At 32.2% G+C, this 27,872-nt stretch overlaps 1 protein-coding gene across 1 annotated transcript; it reads left to right on the forward strand.

The window, feature by feature from the left end:
- Positions 1–988: 988 nt before the first annotated feature.
- LOC111414421 (uncharacterized) lies at positions 989–27,744 on the forward strand. The gene is made up of 6 exons (XM_023045762.2): positions 989–1,671; positions 22,743–22,850; positions 26,295–26,459; positions 27,006–27,106; positions 27,162–27,321; positions 27,376–27,744. The coding sequence occupies exons 1-6, from the start codon at positions 1,554–1,556 to the stop codon at positions 27,654–27,656; spliced, it is 933 nt and encodes a 310-aa protein (XP_022901530.1). The 5' UTR covers positions 989–1,553; the 3' UTR covers positions 27,657–27,744.
- Positions 27,745–27,872: the final 128 nt, after the last annotated feature.

A 27,872-nucleotide genomic window follows, 5' to 3' on the forward strand; every position in this document is an offset into this window, starting at 1 on the left:
CTCAATCATTAGGTGACAAATAATAATACCAAACAGCTAATGTCAGCTTCACATCAATTCTTTTTTGAAATCAAAGACATAAGGAATAATTTTAAACTGTTTTATTAAAAAACGGCGTTGGTGAAATAAAATCTGATTTTGGCAAACACATTACAACTGAACTCAGTATTCCATCCTCTTTAGATTTAATTCTTCAGATTATTATTGATAAAATTTTGAAGTCCAATAAATTGATCTTAAAAAATCTAAAATGTTTTCAAGTCCAAATACCAATTGATGATCCAACATTGTCTAAAATAACTTATCTTACATAAAAAACGTTTTAACATCAAAAACAAGCTTTATTTTCGAATATAATGTAATCCCATCAATAGAAATCCCACACTTTTATTTCCAAACTTTTCTCCAAATCGAATTGTTTGATCGAATTGTCATCGAAACCTTCACAATTCATACAAATTCAATCGATCCCACGATGTCGCATCGAACGCCGCCCGAAAAGAGAACAATACCGGCAACTCCAAAAACGTCCTTCCTCCTCCACGTCCCGAAATGCAACAACCTCTCGTTGGCATTGTTTTCCGCCCACATCCTCTCTGAACAGCTCATACTGAAGCGTTTCTGCAACGTCGTCCTGTGTATAGAAACCGAGGTAATTCCAATGCAGGACGACATCGTAGCCATACAATTCCCTTTTCATACTGAGTCTAAAATCGTCATCGTCTCTTCACTCAAACCACATGGTACTTGTTATGTTTGCAGCTTGAATTGGTATTGTTTATGGGGAGTGAGATATTGTGCAATTCCTGATGGTTTATAAAGTTAGATGCGAAGTTGATTATAATACTGTATGTGTGTGTCCTAGTTTTACGTGCCGAATTCCTGCTGTAAACAAAAGTGTGTGACCGAGGTGCGGCCTACACGTGCATTCTCCTCCTGCGAAGGCCCCACTACCAGCCGATGAACCGTCGTTGTTGGTTCGCTCGTCGTCGTCGTTGTCGGTTTTAGTGTCTCGCCAGTTAGTAGTCGCTCCGGAAGGTGCTTCAAAAAATCCGGTTATTCTTCTTTTGCCACGACCAAAAAGAAATAATTCCGGCGCGAAAACCCTCTTCAACAATATCCATTCTGCTTAATAATATCTATTCACCTTCTAGTCTCCAATTTTTCTCGAAGTAATTCTTCTTCCAAAGAAGAAATCAAAGAACTCAACAAGTGGTTATTAGAAATTCTTTTTTGCGCGCCAACTTATTCGATCAACGCGAACCTATTGATTTTACCTTTCAGTTTGAAACTAGAACTCGACGTAGCTGTTCGATTTAATAAAAGGAGAATATAAAATAAGTACCGCGACGCGGATCGATTCCATACCTTTCCGGAGTTTGTATCCAAACAAATTTTAGGTGTTGATTCGGAAAACTTTTGTTTTGGTGTTTCTAATTTTTGGTTGTTAAGTTGGATGATAATGTGAGTTCACGCGTGTTAAAAAAAGGGGGGCCTGTGAAGGTGCATGATGGTGTACGAGGAGTGACGAAACGTCACTGTGCTAGTGTGCTATGGCTGATAGTAAGTTCCTTTATTCGACATGCGTTGCCATCCTCGGATTTGTGTGCTTCGTGGTTGGTGCGACTGCTGTCGGTTTACCCGGATGGGCATACTTCGATAGCGTAGCAGGTAAGATAATAATTCAAAAACATTTATGAAAAATTATTGAAAAAATAAATAGTGTTTTAAATTATGTAAAAAAATTGTTTGGTTTCCTCATGACCTTGATTCTGCATTCATCATGGGATTTTAGTACTAAAAATAGAATTGCATAGAACTTTCGAAATTACAACTTAAATGATTGCATTACAAATTAACAAATTACTTCAAAACAAAATTAAACTCAATTTTCAACGATTTTGCTAATTTAGTTTAAAAGTGGGTAATTTTATGGTTTTGGTACGCATTGTGGTGTTCCATGAATCTATTAAATCACACTTATTCTGAATTATCCTTAATATGATGTATTAATTAATAAAGTATTTTATTAGTAATTTAAAATTAACATTTTATTGTGAAAAGGTAGATAGACACATTAATTTTCTACGGAGTTTTTGATTTAATGACAAAATCTAGAAATTAAAAAAACTATATCTCAAGAACGAATTGAGATATAATGATGAAATAACATTCATTTTGAAGCATATTTAACGAAGTTTAAATGTACCATTACTGCGAGCCTAAGGATCTATTGTACCCCGATGGATAACATTATCAAATTTAACCGTGCAGTCCAATGCTCTTAACGAACCTTAATATCTTGCTCTTCAGCCCACAGTTCAATCCTATGTTTGGCCATCGCAAATGATATATTTCGTTTTCGATCCAGGCAGTACAATCTGGTATCGAGCATTAACCACTGGTAGTGAATCCGTCAAATCTGACTGCATATCAGTGTTTATACTGTCTTCTGCAGCCCATTGGTAGGACATGTGAGAGCAGTTTTGAGCATATTGCTTAAACCTGTAAATAGTAGTTCTAGCCACTTTCTCTATATGCAAATGCAAAGAAGATAGGGCAAGCAGAACATCCATTGCTAAAGTTGGCGTTGTGCTTATCGCACCAGAGATTGCCAATCCAGCTACTCATTGAATTCGTGAAAATTTACTGATAACTGAAGTCTGTCGGGCTTTCTTACACCAGGTGCCCCTCTGTATGTGATCATAGGTCTAAACACAGTCAGATCCAGCAGGATGTCAGCAGGAAGGAGACCCCAATTTTTTCCATAAAGACTATTACAAGTCCACAAAGATAATCTAGCTTTGTGTAAAACTCCCTGTTCATTCCATTGTCTTGAATTACTCCTAGATATTTAGCTTCCTCTAAGAAAGGAGTTTCTTCACCTTGCATAGTTGGGCGGATTAGTCCATTCAATTTTCGTCAACGATTGTCAAATGTAAATGTGCCATACACAATATCTTATTTTCCATTAATATCGTTGTTATGATTTTTTAAAGTCAATTCTGCAGGTCAGATTGCTACAACTTTTAATACACAATTTAAAAAAAATCATATCTTGAGAACGAATTGAAATATGGTGATGACATAACATGCATTTTGAAGCAAATTTAATGAAGTTGAAATGTACCATAAATGCTATCTTATTCTCCATTAATACCGCTGTTATGATTTTTTAAATATAATTATAGCTACCTGTTAGATTGTAATACATTTTAAATACAGCAATTACAAATATCGTATCTTAAGAACGAATTGAGTTTGACATTTTGAAGTAAATTTATGTTTATAGATCAAATGTGAAAATAGTATGAATTACAAGTGAAGTTCGATCGGTATGAATAATATATTCGTCGCAGTAGCGTTCGAGTTTTTAAAGTGAGCCATATCATGAGAATACCAAACTAGTCATCATGAATGTTATCAATGAAAAAATGAAACTTTTCTACCACCTAAATGAATACATCGAAGTTACAGAGGTGATTCAAAACGGAACCGCAACAAGCCACCTGTTATCACAATTAGGTCATGCATGAACTGGAATGCAGATGATAATAATATTTATCAGAGGAAACTACATATTAAGAAGGACAGGAATTTGTAAATTGTTCTACCACTTCGAGAAAGAATTTTTTTTTCAAAAACAATCAGTTAAGTTTAAAACTAATTCGAGAAATTCAAATCATTAAGTGTCAAGATGTCGGTCTAAGTCATCATCGTCTTAAATTGTTCTAAAAAGTATAGAAATTAGTTAGATGGTCATCAGTCGCGAAATCCGGACAAAAAGGATATAGCGGCAATTAAATCCGACTATCTAGCTCAACTTGACCGCATTCACGCTGCAATCGAGACGAAAAGACCGCGCAAAAAGAACGATATCTCTTCTTACCACATCATGTCAATCAAACTATAGTCACATTTATGATTACATATACATTTTTATTGTAGTAGTGGCGAATTTTCTAATTTTAGAAATTTAATATGTAGGTTGTTAAAGTTAATAGTATAATCATCTTCAAAACGATTACGATGTTATATTTATATCAGAAACAACAGTGTAGTAAAAGATTTCTTAGATTTAAACATACCACTCTTTTTATTACTTTTATGGTTTTGAAAATCTATTTTTTTCCAACAAAAACTAATACTTTTAACAATGCTATCTATTTTAGTACGCAATTGACACTTTAGTGATGACCTATAAAATTTGACATTTTTATGATAACCTACAAAAAATGTAATTTGCGCGAGAAAACAGATAACATTGTTCAAAGTATTGGATTTTATTGCAAAAGGAAATAGATTTTCAAGCCATAAAAATTATTTGTTGAAGTACATCGTGAATCCTAGTCCAATATCATTTTATTTTCATGTACAGTTTGTGTTCAGAATTTAAATGCACCTTGATTAATTTTGATAGTCATTATTTCCAGTTCTCGATATCACAAAAATAAATGGCAAAGTTTTATCAAATTCAGTATTAGATATCTCTAAAGTTATCGTGCAAAGTCTGGCTAAAACACAATATTGTTTTTTGCTTGATGTTCATTATTGAATTGAAGTAACTTGGTACTATTACTAACTACTAACATAAAAGGAGGTAGGTATATGAAGGACACCGTACTCCAGTGTATTTCAACACTGTCATAATTGTAGCAATATCAGAGAATATCCAAATATTGTGAATGACAAAGAGTGTTTTTCGTGGGTGGGCAAATGTGATACCTTAAAATATCTTAAGAATTGCAAGCCCAAATCTTTAAAGTCTTTGGACACGAATAATTGTTGGTTGTACAACATGTTTAAATGGCACATGGTGGTGCTATAGAAATCAATCAGTCTAGCGACATATAATAATAAATAATATACATATAGACATATAATGTGCTATAAACTGTCAGTAAAGGTTAGGTTGGGTTGGATTTGGTTTAGCTTTGGGGTTTGGTTGGGTTGGGTTGGATTTGAGATTGAGTTAGGTTGGAGCTTGAGTGGGATTGGGTTGGGTTAGGTTGATCAACTGAAGTAAATTCTAAAATGTTGGCCCAATGGCACAACTTTATATGTTTACAACTTTAGACGATATAGACAGAGTTTCAGTTACAATGACAGGAGAATTGTGTAATAATTATCCTCCGCAACAAGATGATTCTATACTATACGTTTATATGAGGCGGTGTCCGAGGACATCAAAGTCTCATCAAGCATTAGATTATTGAATTTAAAGAATGAAGAATGACTATTGGTAAAATTGCGTCTGTCTTTGTCAATTATCAGACATAGAATATAAAAATCCTCAAAACTAATGCTCTTGATATACAGATCAAGAATTGATTCGAAGTGTGCAGATAAATTCAACAAACAATTATCTACACCACTATTGAAGACGCTAGCAGGTCAATGTCTATTACAGTAGTTACAATATCCAACGCCCAGCAAAACAAGTTTCATCCTAACACTATATCATAATTAGCGTTTCTTCAGTTTCTTCGCTAACAACATCAGTCTGTAATATCAGTGTACCATCTTGCGCTTCATTCATATGTAGGAATTCATAGTGATATCTCCATAAAGGCAAACAACGATTCTTCAGCTATTACTCCTGCGTATTATGTACATAAGTATCAACTTAGATTCCAGCAAGTTGTTTACCAAGCCAACACAGCTAAAGAAGTTGTCTGAAGAATTAACACTTCATCTAGAACTAAAAATTAATAAAGCGAATAATTTTTCATGTAACGGACTTTTATCCCGTATTAGTCAGTTATATCGAAGTTTTACTGTATTATTAATATTATTATTAGATAACGACAAAATTTTTGAATTCGATTTTTAAATTAACAATTCATACAAAGAAACCCAGCTTCTCCCTGTCTTACCATTACAAAAGCTAAACGATTTTTTTTAGATTTCTAAATTTACTTCTTCTAAATTAGATTTTTTCGGGTTCCGTATACAATGGATTTTTTAAATTCTCGTTCTGTAAATTCTTCATGCAAATACTCAATTCGTTTAACTTTCACTTTTCGCACTTTTACTTATTTTAAATCCTACTTTTACCCAATTCGCAAATTTCACTTTTGTTAGAACTCGATTTCGATTATCGAGGTGAATCATTAGAAACATCTTACAATTCGAGCGGACTGTATAGTTCCTTACTTGCACTTTACGCTCAATTAACTTGTCCTAATTAGCATAACTTTGTTAAGGGAGCACTCATAGGTAAATTTCCTAAATTGGCTCTTAATTGCATTAAATAGTTAAGTCAGTCGTACTTACTCTGTAATTATTTATTAATTATTTCGTTTAGTACAAATGTTAAAGCGGAGTTTAACTCATTTCTATGTTATTTTTTGATTTTTCTTGATGTTTTCTTATTATCATTGGTGAAAGCTCACGATTGTCCATCAAATAAGATTGATCTGAACTAGTTCCTATTAGAAAGGGATTCTTGTTAACAAGAAACCGTTATAATAAATTATCTAACAATAATAGGTTATTATTATAATCTAGGAATCGTCTAGTTTTAATTGGATAAGAATTTTATTTCGTTTATTTTAAGGGTTGTTTATTTTTCATTTTAATTTTTCTCGTGAGCTCAAATTCATAGTTTTAGAAAGTAGGCCGTTGTGGTAGCGTAATAACGAAAGAGATTTAACCGCTAATAGCCGGGCAGGATTACATACTCTGGAAGGGAAAACCAGTCTCTCTGCTTTAGTATTTTGCAGCTGAGGGGGATTTAAATTTTAAATGGAATTTTATTCCTCCATAGTTGGCGTATTTTCAAATTTTTAATCCCGATGATGAACGTTATAGGTCAGAAAGTCGAAACAATTTATTTATGTGATTTCTTTTGCATTTTGATTAAAAAATACATCAATCATCTTTATAAGGACTCTAAAAAATGGTTTTATGATTGATACGCTCAGGTGTTTCCGACTTCGGTGAATTTGTTTTTTAATTTATTGGTTTTTCCCCTAAAAAAAGACGTTAAATTAACCGTGGAGTTTCCAATATTGCCAATAAGCAAATTTATCGTGGAAAATCGAAATTTTAATCTTATCTACTAAGTTATATTAATTAAACTCAACTAGTTAATATCGTTGTGGTAATATTAGACGCGAATTGCTGCTTAAGATAATGTATCTAAAATACCAGGAGGAAGGAAGAGATTTGATTTCATAAACACCGCCTCGTTTCTATTATAACTAAGTAATTATCCAGGAATCACTTTACCGTTAATGTTTTAACTTCGTATCAGTTAAAGATAGATTTACATCTCACATTCTTTCATTTCTGTGCCCAAAATATTACGACAGAATTACATAATATTGTTAGTATGACTATGATAATTATAAAATACGTCACGTGTACAAGCATTTAATCGTGGCATAACAAACAATATCCTGTGCAACCCAACCCAGTTATAGTCTATATTTACTGGTATAAATTTATAGAAAAACTTAACAGTTAGTAACTAACAACTTTGTCCTGTTACAAGGACAAGGAATTAAAACGGAACAAAATTAAATCGTAATCTGGACATTGAGAAAAATTTTTTTAATAAATTAAAGCATGGGACTCAAATATTTATTCTAAACATGAGCTAATTCGTGCACAAACTAAGGTATACATACAATGTTTGTATGGATAACTGAACTATTAACAAAGTTCTACAACACTTATCAGCAAGGTTAAGGGCATGTTTATATTATTTCCAATTTTAATAGTTGATTGTTTATGCACAACGATCTACCAACGTCACTCATTTCGCTTCTCTCTAGATGAGCAGCTTTTATGCACATTTATTTATCCCAGATGTGCAAGTGTAATGTTTGTAAACGCCAACATGTGTTTACGTATAACCTTAATTTAAAATGATTACTTTTTGACAATCTATATATTTATCAATTAGTTTTAGCCCAATTTAACCTTTCATAATCAATTTTTGATTAAAAATGTTGTAAACAAAAATAAATGAAAACGTTGAAACTGTTTGCAAACATTCAATGTCTACTAATATTTGGTATTTATCAATGATATAGATTAAAGTGAACGACGTAGTTAGGTCGTTTTTGCATCGCCACCAACGAGATCTATTACACGAGATCTTCACAAATCATTTTTGTCATCAGGAGAGCCAAGTTTTCCATAAAACATGGTCTACTGTCTCTTTGTTTTTAAACATTCCTAATACTCCACGTCATCGAACAAGTCTTATGTATTAAGATGCGTCTTTGACTGATAGTATCCAGTAAATATTTCCATTGCAACCTTAATTGTACTAAGAATAGACTAAAGTTATGCTTATTCTCTAGGCTGTAAAAGAGAGTCCTTAAGTGGTAGTGATGCAATCAAGTCTGATGGTATTAACAGAATGCAAGCAACGAAGGCATTGACGGGATTAGAAGATGAACTTTGGATAGGTTAAACACTACCACCATCACTTGAGTTATTGTGGTGCTTACTACACCGAATATCGTCGATTCAAAAATTAAATTCAAAGACGTGATCAATGATCTAACTACAATTATATAAAACCTGTGTAGTCTTTCAGGATTCACCAGGATCCATCAGGATCTTTGTACTTTGGAGAGGGTTTCAAGAAAGGATTTTATCTAGGGTGATTAAATCTCATTCACAAATTGTTTTTGTTCATTTAAAATCATTAATTAATTATTATTTCCTTTTCCTAGCGAAAGGCACAATTACTACAAGTAACATGGAAAACTTTCAATATCGACCTGTCGTAGCCCATATCTCCACATCGGTGGTCTGGATAATAACCATTGGATAGCCAAACAATAAATATTAGAGAACGAAGGATTGTACTTACCTCAACTTGCAGACTGCCATCTCCCGACTTTAAGCTTTTCGTCTCTTTACAAAGTGAACTGTTTATTCCACCTCGCTATTAAAGCCTCCGGTTTCCAGAGATTGCGTCATTGCGTTAGTAAGTTCTCTTTAATGATCAGTATAGTCTAGTCATCAGATTGTATAGAGTTAGTACAGCTTATTTTCCTGGTTTGATAATTACTCTAATGAAGACTCGGGAGATAGTCACACTGTAACGAGTAAGTTGTTAAGGTGTTGACCTCTTAGTGGGGTTTCACTAGAAATGACAAAAGATTTTATTGGTATTTCCCCTATTACAATAATGAAAGAAGAGTTTCTTCCTTTCCAGGCAATTTCAAAGTTTTGATCGAATCAATAAACTGGTCAATGACTGAATGGGTAAAGTTGAGTTGCTAAGGTGACCTTATCGCTTATCATCAGGCTTCCAGAAAGGTGGATCTGCATTGCAAACAACAACATAGCTTTCTCTGAGTCCGTATAACTTCCATGAAGTGGCATAAGACAGCTCAAAGTCCCAGTCTAATATCTTACAAATAAGGTTCTACAAGCTACCTCGTTGTTTCTTCTCTCTTTCTTCTTCTCTCTTTGGGGAATAAATGTTTACCTAAGTTATTACCAGTAGAAGTGCGCCACATGCGGCACATGGTTTCAGTCCTGCGGAGTTATGTTATGGAAGGCAAATTAGATCTCCATTAAGTATGTTAAAAGCCTTATGGAATGGCAGAGATACTAATGAACCAGTAGTTAGTTACGTATTGAAATTACTTGAACGATTGAAAAACATGCAAGAAATTGTAGAAATTAGTATGAAAGAAGCACAGAATAAATCAAAGAAATATTATGATAAAAAAGCAAAGGAAATTATTTACAAAGAAGGGGATAAAGTGATGATATATCAGCCAGCTAGAACGAATAAATTACAAAAGCAATGGGAAGGTCCAAAGAAAGTAGTAAGGAAAATATCAGATACCAATTACATATTAGAAGAACTAACTGGAAGAAGAAAGCAAACCCTTATACATGTAAATTTATTGAAACCTTATTATGAAAGACCTGAAATAGTTGCGATGTACGTAACATCTTCGGGGGAAGAAGAAACAGAAATGAATATATATGAATTGGAAAAGAAAGAGGAAGCAACTTTACTGGCTACAGAAGTTTTACAACAATCAAAGTGAATTGGAGAATTTACAGAAGAGCAAAGAATGGATTTGGAGAATTTAATTGGAGAATTTCCTGGGTTATTTTCAAATCGCCCTGGTAGAACCAATTTGGTTCAACATGATATTGCTTTGAAAGAAGAAAGGATTATCAGAACCAAACCGTATTCACAATCTCCGAGAGTACGAGAAATCATAAATGAAGAAATAGATAAAATACTTAACTTAGGCGTAATTAAACCAAGTGACAGTCCATATTCGTCGCCGATGATTATAATAGAAATAGAAGGTAAAGAACCAAGACCAGTAATAGATTATCGGGCTTTAAATGCTATTTCCATACCTCAACAACACCCAATACCTAACATAGAAGCTTGTGTGGAACGGTGTAGTAACGCAAAATATTTAAGTCTTATAGATGTTGTACGAGCTTACTGGCAAATTGGAATGACTGAGCGTGCAAGTAAATATGCAGCTTTTATAACTCATCGAGGAGTATTTGAACCAGTAACTTTGCCATTCGGACTTCAATCCGCTCCATTTTCTTTTCAAAGATTAATGGATAAAATTTTGGAAGGTTATAATGAATTTGCCGAACCTTATTTAGATGATATAGCAATACATTCAATGACATGGAAAGATCATTTGAAACATTTGCGACTTGTGTTTACAGCTATGCATAAGGGAGGTCTTACAATAAAGGCAAAGAAATGTGAGTGGGGAAAAGCTCAAGTTGTTTATCTGGGACATAAAATAGGACAAGGTTATAGAACTCCATCTGAAGCAAAAGTAGCTGCAATAAAAGAATTTCGACGACCGGCAACAAAAAAAGATATTAGCATCTTTTTAGGGATAACTGGATGTTATAACCATTACATACCAAATTATGCAGAAATTGTTAGTCCTTTAACAGACGCTTTACGAAAAGGAGCCAAAAACAAGGTTGAATGGGATGAACAGAAGGAAATCGCATTTAATAATTTAAAACAAGAATTAACTAGTAGTAAAGTGTTAAAAGCTCCCGATTATAAAAGAAAATATATAGTACAAAGTGATTGTTCAAAACGAGGAATGGGAGTTACTTTATCCCAACGTGATGACGACAATAAAGAATACCCTATACTGTACTTAAGCAAAAAGCTAACTGAGAGAGAACAAGCTTACAGTGCAAGTGAGTTAGAATGTGCTGCATTAGTTTGGGCAGTGAATAAATTAAAACCGTACCTATATTTAACTCATTTTATTATTGAAACAGATCATTGTCCTCTGACTTGGTTAAAACAAATGAGTAATAAAAACGCTAGACTATTAAGATGGGCGCTTACTTTACAAACGTTAGATTTTACGGTAGTTTATAAGCCTGGAAAAATGTGTGGCAACGTCGATTCGTTATCTCGTTATAATGTTGAGATGTAAGAGTTATTGTTTTGTGACTTAAATATTAGACGAATTTATCATGTTATTATTTGCCCAATGTTTTAATTAAGAGACCATAAAACTTTGAGTTGGGCAAATGCTTACTTGTGATGAGAATCAGCCTATTGGATGTCAGAAAAGTAGATTTCTACCATCAAAAGGCTGATTTCACCGGGGGCAAGTTGTTGTGAACCAAAATATTAAAAAAAGAAACTAATTATAAAAAGTGGACTACGACTACTGTATTTTTATAAAAAAAATGATTAACGAAAAATATAAATAATATGAAAAAGTCAATATAAGATTGTAATTAATAAAATTGTTAATAAACATTATCATATTGAAGAAGTCGTACAATTTTCTGATAATTAACATCTAGAGAAAAAGAGTCTTAATAACCTAATAAGTGTAATAAGATGTAATAAGACCTAATGAAATAGTTGTCGTTATTATTACATCTCGCGTAGCAGCAGGAGGAGAACGGAAATCATTTCCAAGAAAGTACACTGATCAGATGTAATACTCTGAAATCAGAACAATATTGGTATTGTTTCTTATAAGTAAACAAGCTCAAGATCTATCCTCACAGCGAACAATTTACTGCAATGCATCCACTACAAAAAGTACCTCCTAAAAAGTGAAATATTTAATAGGCAAATGTGGGTTGTGATAGCATTGGTCGACGTTGTCTGCAGCATTCAATTAAATACATATATACGATTCGACAATACTCTGTACTAAATCCATATTGTTTCTTTATCCAAAAATAGCTCTTAATATAATCTCCATAAATGGGATTTTATAAAGGTCTCACTGAGCTCATGATGTATAAGCATTAGTAATAAGTTGTCCTCATTGATAAAAGACAAATCCTTCATCTTGTTATAGAAAGGCAGGTATGTCCCGTCTACAAGAGCAGAATTTTTAATGTATGGCCCATTAAGTTTCAGTAAAGGGACGAATAGTTGACTTGTGTAAACACATAGTCAAAAGGAAAAGCAGGATAATGGAAATGCTCGTCAAGGACTAGATCCTCGTCGTCATCAATTAAGTAGTTTAACTTGGTAAATATAAGTGAGCCGTTGAAATTATTCAAGACTGCATTTAGTTGACGAAAACTGTTTAGCTAAGTTAGTTTCCGTCATTTTGAACTTCGATAGAGATGAATGATAAGACATTGAAGTTTTTTAACTTCTACCGATAGTTGCTGCTGACATATTAATGACAGGTGGATACATTCCTATCATTTTATCTATGCGCTAATAAATTCGATTTCATCGCTGTGCAGTGGAATTACCACTCTAACAGTGGACGGATTAAAATCTTCCCTATCAGAACCTTCCCCTATCTCAATAACCGAGAAGTCCACTATTCGTTTTTACCAATCGATGTCAATATGTGAAACAAACAACTATTGCATTTGTGAAGTTTTATCAGTTTTCTTAATGCAACTAATGCTACTTGATGCGTTTGAGAATTTAGACCCACTTTTACCACCTCCTGATAAATTTATCCGATAGATAAATCCAGTTTTTAGCCAATGAGAGCGCTTAAAACCGCCGTAACCATGGCAACTATCCTCTAGATAGGTTATCAGGAGGATGGTAAAAGTGGGCCTAAAACGTTTAGGCCCACTTTTACCACCTCTTGATAAATTTATCCTATAGATAAATTGGCGCTCTTAACCAATGAGAGCGCTTAAAACCGCTGTAACCATGGTAATTATCTATCGGATAAATTTATCAAGAGGTGGTAAAAGTGGGCCTTAGTAGAATATTTTGCATCTCGTTGTAATAATACGATGTCCAAATGTTACAACACTGACTTATTTAATGTGTAATTATTTTTATATGATTCGTTGCATATAAAAATTTTTGTTCTAGTATATTTAATGAATCACAGGAGCGAGTGAGTAACCGTGATTCTAAAGTACCGTTTCTTTAACGTTTTAACTATTATTTACGGGAAGAGACAGTGAGACCGAAGAAGAAGGAGGATAACAAAGGACGTTGCTTTCTAAAACGTTATTTTATCGCCCAGCTTAAGTATTCTTGTGGGAAGAGAAACTTTCGGATGAATAAAAAGATAACCACCATTATTATAAGATTATAATCAAATTAGAATTACAAAAAAGTTTTTATTGCAGATAGAATGCTACAACCCAAATTAACCCGCGTTAATTATTCTATCCTAGACCGAAAACGACTATAGTGTCATCCCAGTTCCAATCTGCATAAGATTATACAGGCAATTTGAATGGTTTTGGAGGGCTTGTTGGAGTTAGTTTGGGGTTAGGTGTGAAACATAACATAATTTGTAAAATAGCACTAAATTAAATGCTTAAATCAGACTGGAAATGAAACGTCTACATAGGTCGCATGTTTTAAAACGGAAATAGTTCCCCGCATTCTATCGCATTCCTATTGATAAAACACTACGTTTGTATGAACGCACTGGTTCGATAAATAACTACGCTATCAATGAATGGTTGGAATAAATAGGACTACGATGAATAGTAAACCGTGTTGAACATTGAACTTAAACAATAATATAAAGAATTATATTCGAATTCCGTTTTACCAGTGTTTATAATAAGGAGAATTAAAAATATGTAAAGTTTTGTAGGTTTAAGTTGGCCTTTAATTGAACAAAACAATATGAGTCTTACTAGTTTCGACTAATCGCCATCTTCAGAGACTACCTTTAAGTGATGTAAAGTAGATTAATAAAAATTAAATTTCAAACACGTTTATAATTTAAAATCTTAGAACTTTCTGTCCTAGTACTCAGTATATTTTTCAAATAATTCAATCTGCTTAGAAAATAATATGTGATCGTATAGATGTTGAAGTAAATTTAAATTTTTACCATTTCCGTTTCGTTCTTTTCTATACACACGAATTCTCGTTTTTCCCACGTCATTGGAGAAGCCTCGACGCTACGAAGACCAAACGGTTTTATTTGCATCGCGAGAGGCGGAAGACCGAGCAGGAATTGAGTTTCAAGAGAGTAGTCTGACGTTCATGGGAAGAGTAGACGAAGATGCCATGTTATTATCCGAGAACTTGAAGTCGTGCGGGATAATCCCCCTCGATTCAACCGAACCTTCGTCGAAACTCATTGGAATTTATTGAATTTTAATTACGAGATGCTCTTGATATCTCTTCAATCCGATTGAGGCAAAAGCTAATTTAACTCCATTAAAATTCGTTTTGCTATTTTATTTTAGTTCCGTATTGTTTCGCTTTTTATATGATATAGACTCGAGTGTGTTCCTTAGTTCAAATACAAACCAGAAAATGTTTTCTACGTGTACCATCTGGCTTATTTGCATAGACAACAGGTGCGGCCACCTGTTCTAAAACCAGAAGCTCTCTACTTGGGATACATTGAACTCCCTTTAAAACGTAACAGAAGTTAGTTTTGAAACTACTATCCCTTAAACGATGCCCTTTCAACCGGAAATTTCGTAATATGCAAAGTGTGTGCTTTCAAGCTTTAGTTATGCTCCGTTCGCATGCTGGGGATTCCCCCTGGATCATTAGGATGTCTAACGTTTCTCGTATAGGAATGCGGTAACTGCATTTCCAAAGTTTAAACTCCCCCGAGGTTATAATGCAATTATTATCGTTACCATCAAGTTCTGATCAACATCAACAATAATGAATAAAATGTCATAAAATGTATTCAATATATTTAATTTAAAATGGAGATTTGATTTTATGGGAAATAGAAAAGGGTGATGTTGTAATATGTCAAGGTAAAATTGTATGAAGGTAATAGGATGGAGAGGGGAGTATTAAAATGGACGTGAAATTAATTTCGAAGCCACGCTATGTAGGTGCTTAATTAAAGTGCACAAAGGAAGTTAATTTATGATCCAGGAAGATGTAATTAACACGAGGAATATTGCCATGTTTACTAGGAATTCCGGGAGTAAAAACGCACCAAGAGGAAATGTGTAGCGTTATAGAAACTTTTTTATTTCTTTTTCACATACTTTTTAAGATGAAAATATGTTTAAAGATTACTGTTCTTCTAATAATTAATATGATTAAAGTTAACTTAATTAAATTTTAAACCGTAAAGTATTACATTGTTATACTTATAAATTTGCGGTTTAATTTAAAGTAAATAGTATATGTTAATTGCGTTGACTTCGGGATAAGTTATAATTGCGTTCACTGCAACTAAAACCAAGTTAGGATACTTTAAACCGCAAACGTTAATTAATCAAACGTAATTAATTTCGTTATTAATTGAAACTCGACCGTATTAATACCATTAGTAAAGTAAAATGATTACAAATGAAATTAATAAAAGAAACTGTAAGAGAACATGAAAGTCCACATTTTATTAGACGCGCAGTACCTGGCACTAAAGCGTGTTTAATTGCAAACGTAATTGCATTTTTTTTTCGCCATATCGTGCACAAACAGCAAATTTGATGCGGCTCAAAAGGGGCAATAAGGTCAATTATTACGCTGCATTTACACCCAACTGTAAAATGTTGAAATTAAAACGGTGCAAAAAATGATTGAAATTAATTTTTAACACCTAACTTTATTACTTATATTTTAACTTTTTTTTTAAAATATATTTTAAGAAAAGAAATGAAATCTCTAAATGTGACAACGCCTTAAGAATAATTTAAAACGAGTTGCGACCATAAACGGAATGACTCACGAGCTATCTATACGTCAAGGTATTGTTTCAAGACGTGGTTAAGAAACATACTCAACGTATACATTACGTGCTGTATATTGTTGATATCCTTGGAAAATCTTTTAAAACGCTCGCCAAGTTATTTACATTTATTTACAATTTCCTAGCGTTTCTATTAAAATAGTTAAATAATTTGTGTAAAAGTTATAATTAAATTTTTTAAAACATTCTTAACGTTAAAACAGAAATTAATTGGCACAAAGAGTTTTATTACTCTCATCAGGTATAAATGCAATTTATAAAACTATGTCGTAAAAATGAAACGTTACGCATTTTGAATTATTAAAGAGTAGTTATTTATATGCATAAATCAGATTTAGTTTGAAACTTGAATGTAGGTATCTAGGAAATTAACTTGATATGAAATTAAAATGGTAATAGTAAAATTCCTTTCCATTAAGTGCATATCAATTAGGGTTAATTATATCCATTACAGGTGATTCAAGAAAGGTTGGATTCTTACATGACTCTAAATATAATAATATTATATTTATTATGTATTTATCAAGTTTGATGGCAGCTATTTATGTGTTATTCTGGATTTTGCGTAACTTGCATCACTCAAAATTATAAGTTCATGAAACGAACATAATTTTATTCCGATTTAGAATTTATATGATACTTAATTTCTAAGTTTCTAAATTATTTCTCACCATCAGAATACGTAACCACTTAGATATATTACTTTCTAAACAAATAATTATATTAGTAAAAAAATATTGTTTAAAATGTTCATCATCAATGAAATTCACCGTCTTTCAATCTTATCTCATTGCTGCTTGTTTGATTTTATGGACAAGACACTTAACCAATTTCAATAAATGATGACTTCTAAATTCGTTCTAATTACTGATTGTAATGTTGAGGTTGCAACAAATGTTGTCTTCTTAACAATTGTAGAATTCTGTTATTTCTTTTGAGAACGTTGAATCAAAGAACTACTAACTGAAAGAGATAAGGAGAGATGGAAGGAACATTTCGATGAATTACTAAACATCGTGCACTAGGGAGAAGACTAAGCAAATATAAATAGGAAGTAACGGGGGAAGAAGTAGAGCAAAGCTATAGGAAGGATGTAAAATAGTGATGGAATGGATAGTGATTTTGGTATCCCCTTCGACCGGATATCCGGTTATCCGGCATATCTATCCGGCCATTATGGTTATAATTGCTGGTCCATTTCTGAAGTGATACCCTGTGTTACCACATTATTGCGATATTTGAATAAAAATGAAATTAATAAGAAAGCTGATAAGATATGTCAACTTGTTTGGATCCAAGATACAAAATGATTTTTTCTATGCTGATTTAACTAACGAAGCAACTCTAAAAAGCCGATATTTTAATTAATAATTGGCGATATTCCCACAAGGATCCTTCAAGAAATGAATTTTATAGCGAATTTTGAAAATTATCGATGAAAATTGCAACATCGAAAATTTTATCAAAACATCAAATATTGTTTTCTCAAAAACTAAAAGTTATTTTTCAAAACGTGTTGGACCATTAGAAAGAGGACGCTTTTATTAACATTTTGGGAAATTATCATACTCATATTCCAAGAAATTGATTTTATACGAATTTTTAAAACTTAATCGGCGAAAATTGTAAAATTCGAAAAAATTGTCGATCATTTCAAAAATTTATATCTCAAGAACTGAAAGTGATTTTTCAAAACGGCTTTTTGCATGAAAAAGAGGATGCTTTAATTAATAATTGGTGATATTTCCACAAGGATCCTTAAAGAAATGAATTTTATAGTGAATTTTGCAAGTTATGGTTGAAAATTGCAACATCGAAAATTTTATCAAAACATCGAATATTGTTTTCTCAAAAAGTAAAAGTTATTTTTCAAAACGTGTTGGTTCATTGGAAAGAGGACACTCTTATTAAGACTTTGGGAAATTTTCATACTCATATTCCAAGAACTGGATTTTATACGAATTTTTAAAACTTAATCGGCGAAAATTGTAAAATTCGAAAAAATTGTCGATCATTTCAAAAATTTATATCTCAAGAACTGAAAGTGATTTTTCAAAACGGCTTTTTGCATGAAAAAGAGGATGCTTTAATTAATAATTGGTGATATTTCCACAAGGATCCTTAAAGAAATGAATTTTATAGTGAATTTTGCAAGTTATGGTTGAAAATTGCAACATCGAAAATTTTATCAAAACATCGAATATTGTTTTCTCAAAAAGTAAAAGTTATTTTTCAAAACGTGTTGGTTCATTGGAAAGAGGACACTCTTATTAAGACTTTGGGAAATTTTCATACTCATATTCCAAGAACTGGATTTTATACGAATTTTTAAAACTTAATCGGCGAAAATTGTAAAATTCGAAAAAATTGTCGATCATTTCAAAAATTTATATCTCAAGAACTGAAAGTGATTTTTCAAAACGGCTTGTTGCATTAAAAAGAGGATACTTTAATTAATAATTGGTGATATTTCCACAAGGATCCTTCAAGAAACGAATTTTATAGCGAATTTTACAAGTTATCGATGAAAATTGCAACATCGAAAATTTTATCAAAACTTCAAATATTGTTTTCTCAAAAACAAAAAGTTATTTTTCAGTGTGGACTATTGGAAAGAGGACTCTTTTATTAATATTTTGGGAAATTTTCATACTCATATTCTAAGAACTGGATTTTATACGAATTTTTAAAACTTAATCGGCGAAAATTGCAAAATTCGAAAAAATTGTCGATCATTTCAAATATTTATTTCTCAAGAACTGAAAGTGATTTTTCAAAACGGACAGAAGACAACATGAATTGATAACATCCTGCTGGGAGGAAGAAGGGATTCCCGAGAAATGGAAGATCGCACTACTGCATAAGATAGGAGACAAATCTATATGTGTTAAGTACAGAGTCAAAACCCTCGTCAATGTACGGTACAAAGTATTATCAAACATAATACTCGAAAAAGTAAAAACGTAAGCAGAGACAATACTAGAAGAATACTAGTGTGGCTTCAGAAACAAATTTTCCAAAATAGGCAGAGTTTAGAGAAACTCTGAGCATAGCATAGATTCACTGATTTCAAGAAGGCCTTTTACAGCATTGCTAGAGGAAAACCTAGAAAGCGCTATAAGGCAGGATAGAGGCCAAAACCCACTCCATATTCTAGTGCCAAAAGACAAGGACATACAACCCATTTGACCCTTATGGTTAAATACGATTAAACCAATTTATACTACTTCAACTTGTAATTTCATTGGTGATTTTTACATCATTAGGGGATGGAGTTAATGTTATCAAGTTAGTTTGAAAGCTGGACTATGAAGAAGTCTTATACAGGAATTTTTCGGAGTACTTTGTCCATATCTACCATGTATAGTATCTTTATATAACATCTCTAAAGATCTGAGTTACTTAAAGCAGTAAGGACTTTTATTGTAACAACTTAGGTGATAGTACCAAAATTTATCTTTATCCTGGTTAGTTTCGTCTGCAATTCTTAACTCCAATGAGCTCTAATTTTATAATTATCTCAATTTTTTGATTAACAATTCTGTACGAATATATCCCACAACTTCAGGAGTAGCTTTGATAGTCCGATAATTTAATATGCCCTAATTTCAAATGTTCTTTTTCAACCTCAAATAGTTTCAGTTCTTAAATCCTAACCGTTTTGGCGTAAATAATGTTTTAACCTGGAAGCTTATAATTTGATATAACTGATCTACGAATGTCCCATTGTGATCTAAAAAGTTTCAATTCTTAAATCTTAATCGTTTCGGAGAAAATACGTTTATTGTATTGCATTTTCAGCGAACGCCAAATTAATTAAGATTTTTAAAAATTTATATAAGATAATGTAGTCACCCTGAAAACTTCTAATTTGGCATACCCTAACGTCAAACGTTCCTAAGTGGCCTCAAAAAGTTTCATTCCTTAAATCCTAACCGTTTTGGAGAAAACATATTTATCTATAATTCCATTTTCTGTAAACGTCAAGTTAAATGGAGAATTTAAAAAAATGTATATAACAAAATGTGGCTACCCTGGAAGCTTATAATTTGGTGTACCCCAACCTCAAATGTTCCTTTGTATCCTCAAAAAGTTGCAATTCTTAAATTCTAACTGTTCTTGTGAAAACCAATTGAAAACTGTCAACAAACACAAATTTAAATTGGAGATTTTAAAAAATATGTATAAAATGAATTTTTCACCCTGGAAACTTGATAATTGGTATACCTTAACCTCAAGCGTTCCTTTACAACTTCAACAACTTCTATTTCTTAAATCTTAACCGTTTTTGAGATAACAATTTTTGTCTTTAATTCCATTTTTACAAACGTCAAATTAAATTTGGAGCTTATAATTTTGCACTCTTTTACCTCAAACGTTCCTTTGTAACCTCAAAAAGTTTAATTTCTTATAGCCTAACCGTTTTGGAGAAAGCCATTATATAAAAAAATCATATAAAAAGTGTTAAATATTTTTCGTTTTGGAAAAAACAATTTGGTCTCATTTTTTTGTCAATTTGCAGGATGTTCCGACTTTCTCCATTAGTACGAGAATGTTATTTAAAGAGAAATTATGTATCTAATTATTTATATTAGTTATCTGCATACTAGTTTTCTACTTTAAAATCGAGACAATCTTTGTTTATTAATTATTAAAATATATATTAAAAATTCATAATTGTAAAGTTCGTTCTTGTTAGAGACGGTTGAGTTGGGTTGAGTTGGTCCAAAATTCATTTAAATAATTTTTAATTAAAATCCTCGAATTTGCTCCGCAATCATCTTGTTGAAATTATAACTTAGCCGATTTTCGTTTTCATCATCGACACCCTTAAAATTGATAATTAATCCAATAATATCAGAAATTCACATTATTATAGGCACATTATCGCATTTTCTAGGATAATTTAATTTAAGGTACAAACTACTTTCCTACTTTTGTGGTTTTATCGTATGCGTTTGTGGTTATTTAAAAAAATTGCCGTATTCAATTATTTGAGATCAAACCTATTCAATCGGAAAATTAGATTGCAATTTAGATCGTTCATTACAATTTACGAATGAAATAGTTTTCTTTCTTAACATCATTCTTGCTGTACAGTTTCATTTAAGTAACCACAAAATTGTATTTGATATGAGATCACATTATTGAATTGATTGATTTGGTGTTTGGGTTTAAATTGATATTAGTAAATTACGTAATGAAAGAAATGTAATACGTGTTTATTGACGAATTAAATAAGTAATAGTAAAACTCGTAAAAATTTGACCCCGAACGCTCTTTGATATTGGAAAAACGATCGCTTTGGGAGCTTGTTGCAACCGGGGCAATATCCTTTAATGGCCCGGGTAAAGTACTAACTCTACCAGAGATAACCGCAACATGTTCCTTAGAAAACCACCAACGTATTAACTATTAATGAACGTGAAGGTACTTTCAATAAAAAACACTTTTTTCACTGACATTTTTTCTATGTGGGAATTTTGTTGTAAACATTACAAAAAGGAAACTTCTTACGTGTTGAGATAAACTCGTAACGAGAAGAATAAAGAAAACGACGTGGAGGCGTCCTTTTTGAGCTGCAAAAGGTGAACGAACGGTTGTGCTTTCAAACTGTTACCTTTACGATTTCTAATCCTCTTCACGACAAGTACTACAAGCTTACGAAACCCAATCTAAAAACCTTAAATGAACGAGAACTTTAAAAGTTTTATAATAAAAATAATTATTTATTAAAATCTCGTATTATAATATAATGATATTGCAAAATCCGCTTTATCGAAATTGAACTTGAGTTGTTCATTACGAGATATGCAAATTGTTTTGAAAACTAGTTTTCCCTTCTAGTTCTCTCTTTAAACCGAGTTGCTGTACAAACATTTAGAGCGTGACATCCGGGGTGTTATTGAAACAGATTTATCAAAACAATAGAGAAATAAACATTCCACCATGGTCCACAAACACGTATTCAACGCCGAAGGGAATTTCGTAAGATAGGATATATGTACTCAAATCAAGTTTGTACTCAGAGTGAATTTAATTCGTACACGAATTTAATTTACATAAATCCAATCTACTTAAAGCTTTCGATGCAATAGAATCTAAATAGGGATGTACGTTATTTATTGAATAAATCGTTTAAAATTAAATTTTAAAAAACAATTTTTATAATCCTTTTTTATTTCCAAACATTTTTTTGGTTAGTTACTTAAAACGGGTAGAAACGTCTTTCATGGGTCTAAACTCGGGAGATTTCTGAGTAGGGAAATAATATAAATGCAAAGTAGATTTCCCAGCTTTCGTGGGTGTAGAAGAAAACGCTACGAAGTCACCCGTTTCTTTCCCGATATAACCAAGAAAAATTTTTCCATTTAATGTGAAAAGTAATTTTGCACCTCATTTAAACCGCTCGGAGTTTTGCTTGTCTCGGCAGCAGGAATTTTGATTAACTTGAAGCTTGTCGACTGTAATATTTTTCTACGCTTCAGGCTGTATTACGTTTTTCATCTCTCAATTTCTTCTCAATTACTACCTTATAAAATAGATGTTTATTTATCATTATTTGTGGTTTAAAAACTAATTTGTGACTTATTTTTTTTTTTCTAGGTGGATTTGGGGATGATAGAGGATATTTTGGATTATGGACTATTTGTAAAGCTTTAGCATACAGCAGGGAGAGATGTGGAAAGGATTATTCGAAATTTCGTCCAACAGGTAAATACATTTTTGGTTTTTGTTTCGCTCATAAAAAGCACGAATTCTGTTCAAAACGTAATTTTTGGGTTTAAAATAAAATAAACCGTGGATAATGATAAAATATACTCCCAAAAAAAGTAATAATCAAACATTCTAGAGCGTGATTTAAAATTCGTCCAATTTTTCCAATAATTTTTTTTATTTATGACTCGATTCTATTTTTTGAGCTCAATTTTCAATATTCCAAAAAAAAGGCATAGCTTTTTTATAACGACAAAAAAATAAATAATTTTATTATATCATTCATTCATTTCATTGATAAAAAAATATATAATATAATCAGAGGAAGTTTAGGATTACAGAAAAATAATATTAATTGTACGATGTGGTCAATAACAATATTGATTGCGCAATATTCACCGTATAACCTAGTAGCAATAAAACGCAATAAGATTTACAAACAATATCTAAAAAATCGTCTGTAACTTGTTATTTGTTAGCGTAAAAGACACTCAGATGAATCACCTCGAGTTCGTGGAAGATGCTACTGATTAATTATATCTATATTCGTTGAATATAGTCGAACTTCAAATATAAGATCGATTTCAAAAGGTTCTCTTTTCCATATCCGTTTAACTATGTACAAGTACTTAAATTAACTGATAGAATTATTGATTAGGGGCTAACAATGTACAAATTGTTAAATAATTATCGTACCCGACGTCATCATTGCAAATATGCAACCAACATCACAGTGCAATACGCATCATACGCAAATCGCGTATTGCAATACCAATGCTGTGATATTGGTTGCATACTTATAACGATGTGGTATATTTGATATTGATTTATTGATCAGCTTATCCTCTTAGTTGGAAAGTTTCTGAATGTATTATGCCAGAAAACAGCTATGTTCATACACATCATAACTATCCTTGCACGGCTCGTTGCACTTCAAGCATCATATCAACACTTTCAGAAAATATTAGACTTAGGTTCAAATCCAAAGTACTAAAGAAGTTGCCGTTTGCGTTTCTGATGTATCTGGTACCGATGCTCTATATTTAGGGTGTCTAAACGACGAGGAAGCATTGAATGCAAATGCTCTACATCATCTTTAGTATATTTACAATCTTTGTTTTTCCGCGTAATTAAAAATGGAAATATTTATCAATCTGATGATCGTAGGGATCCTTGGGAACTTCATCAAAATCTTCATCTTCATCTGCTAATATTAAACGTATTTCAGCGAATACCTACATCAGATGGCGCATACAAACATAGAGTTGCGAATGACTTGTACCTTATCAGAACTTTCATACCGTTAACGTGCATTGAATACAACGTTGTTATAACCAAAGCGATTGAGATTCATTCAGCATATTTTTTTATCTGAAGAACCTTTAATTGACCTTATAAGTAATACCACAAATAATCCGGAAAAGAATAAGACATAAATTCCATCTTAATTAGAATGTTGAGAATTTTCTAGTAAATAAACAAAGTAGGTAATCAGATTTCTAAAATAGGTAACGAACTTACGCCTGACCTGTATTTCGGTTTGGTGGATTCGGAAATGGATTCCAAATTAGAATCCATTGATGTCTTACTTAGAAAATATAGGCAGTCTGATTTATTTTCATTTTTAGTCATCTTCTTTCGAGAATCTCGCTATCGACAGTCTCTTGTACGGTCACCACAAACAACCAATTGTATACAAATAAAATTACAGTTCACAATAATAATAATGAATTAATATTAATGATACAAAAGTGAATCAAAAGGAAAAAAGTAAAACTAAGTCTAGGTGATATAAATATATCATATATCAAATATCAAATGATCACTCGATGTAACATACCAATTGCAGCAAAGAGCAGTTTTTTAAATGCATAGAAAGAATTCTGAAACAGATCTATGTTAACACGATTTGCTGATCTGACAGGCATTGGTTCTAGGAGTAGGTGTCATAAATAGAAAGTCAAAGAAAAGTACGAAAAGAAGTGCAAGTTGATTCGTAATCAATGTATTGAACGGAAAATTTAAAACAAAGGTATTTGAGGAATTCATCTCGTTTTGTTACTATTCTATATCATTATTCCTTTTTGTTAAAAACTTCGGTGCAAAACCTATCTTGGGCGCTTCTAACATTTTGGAATCTCAGACATATATACGTAAAGGTATGGTCTTAGTCCTCATTATCCTCATCTGAGTGAGACTAACTCAAAAATCTTTTAATTCTTTACTCCAGTAATATGCCTCATGTCCACCAAAGTCCAATCACATTCATGGAAGTTTTGGCAATCTAGTCAAAAAACTATCTTTTTCTGCGGGAGTCTCAAACGACTTATATCTGGCCATACGGGATTGTTTTGGTGTCGTATGTCGTTATAGAAATTATAGTTATTCAAAGAACAGAATATTGTGGTTGACACATTATAATTTGATGCATCAACAGGGCTTGTAGCACAGCTCTTTATCGGCTGGTCATAAGCATCAACTCTCCATAAGACGAAATGTTATTTTGCCACTCTTCTTATATCCCGATTTTAAATAATATCGTACCAGAGAATAAAAGTAGCCACTCTGTTATTCATAAATAAGCATTAGCAATAAAAAATGCCACTATATTTTAAAACCGTTTTAATAAAAATGATAGAATTGTAAGTTGTAAAAAATCCATGCATTTAAATTCAAGAATTTTTGCTGATTCGGTGAAGAAATGGGAAGCTCTATCTATGGTAATGTGTTGGTACGTTTATTTAAGCTACGAAATGAAGTCTTGTTGTTTCCCTAATTTGAATTGTAATCAGTCAGATGACAAGTGGTTACAACATATCTTGCTGATATCTTTTCGGGTCACAATAAACTGAATATTTCACTTGAATTAATCTCCGTGACAGTACTTTCACTTTATGACAAAATGAAAGATTAGTTAAGATGCAAATTTCACTCCATGAGTTTGTGTCCGAATTACAGATTCTGGATCCAATATCGGATATAAACCTAAATAGAGGTTCTTAAGAAAAATGATAAGCATATACATTCATAATTGTGCCCAACGTCAATTTGGAGCTTTTTGATTTGCAATTTCAACGTGTATACTTCTTTAAATTAAGTGTTAATAACAGTATTTGTTGTATATTAATTAATTATGTGATCTACTCTATCTGTACATAATAATTCAAATACAAAAAAAAAAGAAAAAAACAAAAAGCATAGTTTTTCAATAAACCCTATAAGTAAATATTCTAAGCTAGAATTCAATTGTGATCCACTGAAAGTCATGAATAATGGATATATGTAGGAAAACAAACCGGTTTATTGAAAAACGGTTCACAGAGATTGAGCTTTCAAGGTCTACGATCGAAGCTTTTACGAAAACCTTTCACTTAGCCCGGTTTATTTTTATTTTCACAACACTTTTTATGAATATCTAACACTTTTCATTTTTCTTTTCAGTTGTTGTATGGATCGCCGGAGTCGTCGGAGCAATTTCCGTGGCAATTTTAGGAGGGTTTTGCATCTTAAGCATCATACAAATGGCGATGTTACAATCGAAAGAACGTGTCGTTATGAAATACAGCGTTTTGGTTATTTTAAAATTGGCTACAAGTCTTTTAGCGAGTAAGTTCAAAAAAGAAAGTAAATTAACAAAGGGAAAAGGAAGGAAGGGAATGTTGATTTTGATGATAAATAAGTATTGTCAGGGACATTGTGAAAGATTGTTTTTGGAGGACATTCGTTTCTCTAAAGATCGTTTAAACGATGGACAAAGAGAAATTTATCCTAGGCACGTTTCAGACGGAAATTGGAAACGGAAGCCCTGTTCCGCCAAAAGGAAATTGTGTTCGGTCTATAATTCGTCGTCCATCTCCCATTTCTGTCTCGTTGCACTGAATTGAGCGAAAAAGTGCACAACTTCAAAGGAATATTTTTAAAATATAGAAACGTTTTGTAATTAAACAAAATTAATTTTAGTAATTTGCTTCCGCTATTTATACACTGCTGATTAGTTGAACAACACAACATGAAATTGACGCGATCACAGTTTGCTTTTAAGGATTAATTAGATAATGGATGAAAACGTAACCCTAACCCACATACATTCGCGTTCTATTTCTGTTTCTATTTTTGTTTGTTCATTAAAATAATTAAACTAACTATTTCCAGCTTTACTATCGGTAGCCACAGCCGGATTATTTGCTTTACAAACCGATGAAAATAATACTGGGGGATTTCGTGTAACAAGAGGACCAGGATTTTACGTACAAGTAAATATTGATTCAACCCACTCTAAATTTTATTACTAAATAACATTTTTTGTAGATAATGTTCATAGTTTTAAACGCAATTTTATTCGTAATGTCGCTTTATGATTTAATCTTTTCGAGAAAACCTGGGGGAGATCCCACAAAAGAAGGAATCACTCCAACTGGAGGTGGTACATTAGAAAATCCAGGATTTATTGATTCTACTAGACCAAGACGTAATAAAATAACGCTTATCATAAAAGCAATTTAATTTTTTGTTTAATTTATAGATGGAGATATTTCTATGACTGATGCAAGTGGAAAACCATACGGTTCAATAACAAACGGAAGTATGAATTCAGTGAATACAACCTCGACGACTTTAGGTTCTAATGGATCTTCGTTTACGTTACCGAAAGCTCCAGCGAGATCAAGCTTAAAGAAAAAACCAGCAACGACTACCGATGGTTTAGGAATACAAAATCCGGGTTATTCTGGGTCGTCGCCCACTTTCAATAGAAATGGAAGTATGAAAAAAGTCAGGATTCAAACTCACAGTACAGATGTGTAAATAAAAAGATTATTTATAAATTGTTGAGACAATTTCTTTTGAAACAAATCCGTCCGAAAATAACTGTGTTAAAAACAAGTTTCGTTAAAAAAATTGTTTTGTAATATTTTTGTAAGAGTTGCTTTTTTTATATATATTTTATTACATTGAAGATGTAGTTGCAATAATATACATTAAGGTTTTGATAGTTATATTTTCTTTTTAATTTATTGTGTT

Source organism: Onthophagus taurus, chromosome 11 (genome assembly GCF_036711975.1).
Source record: "Onthophagus taurus isolate NC chromosome 11, IU_Otau_3.0, whole genome shotgun sequence".
In the NCBI taxonomy this organism is placed as follows: Eukaryota; Metazoa; Arthropoda; class Insecta; order Coleoptera; family Scarabaeidae; genus Onthophagus; species Onthophagus taurus.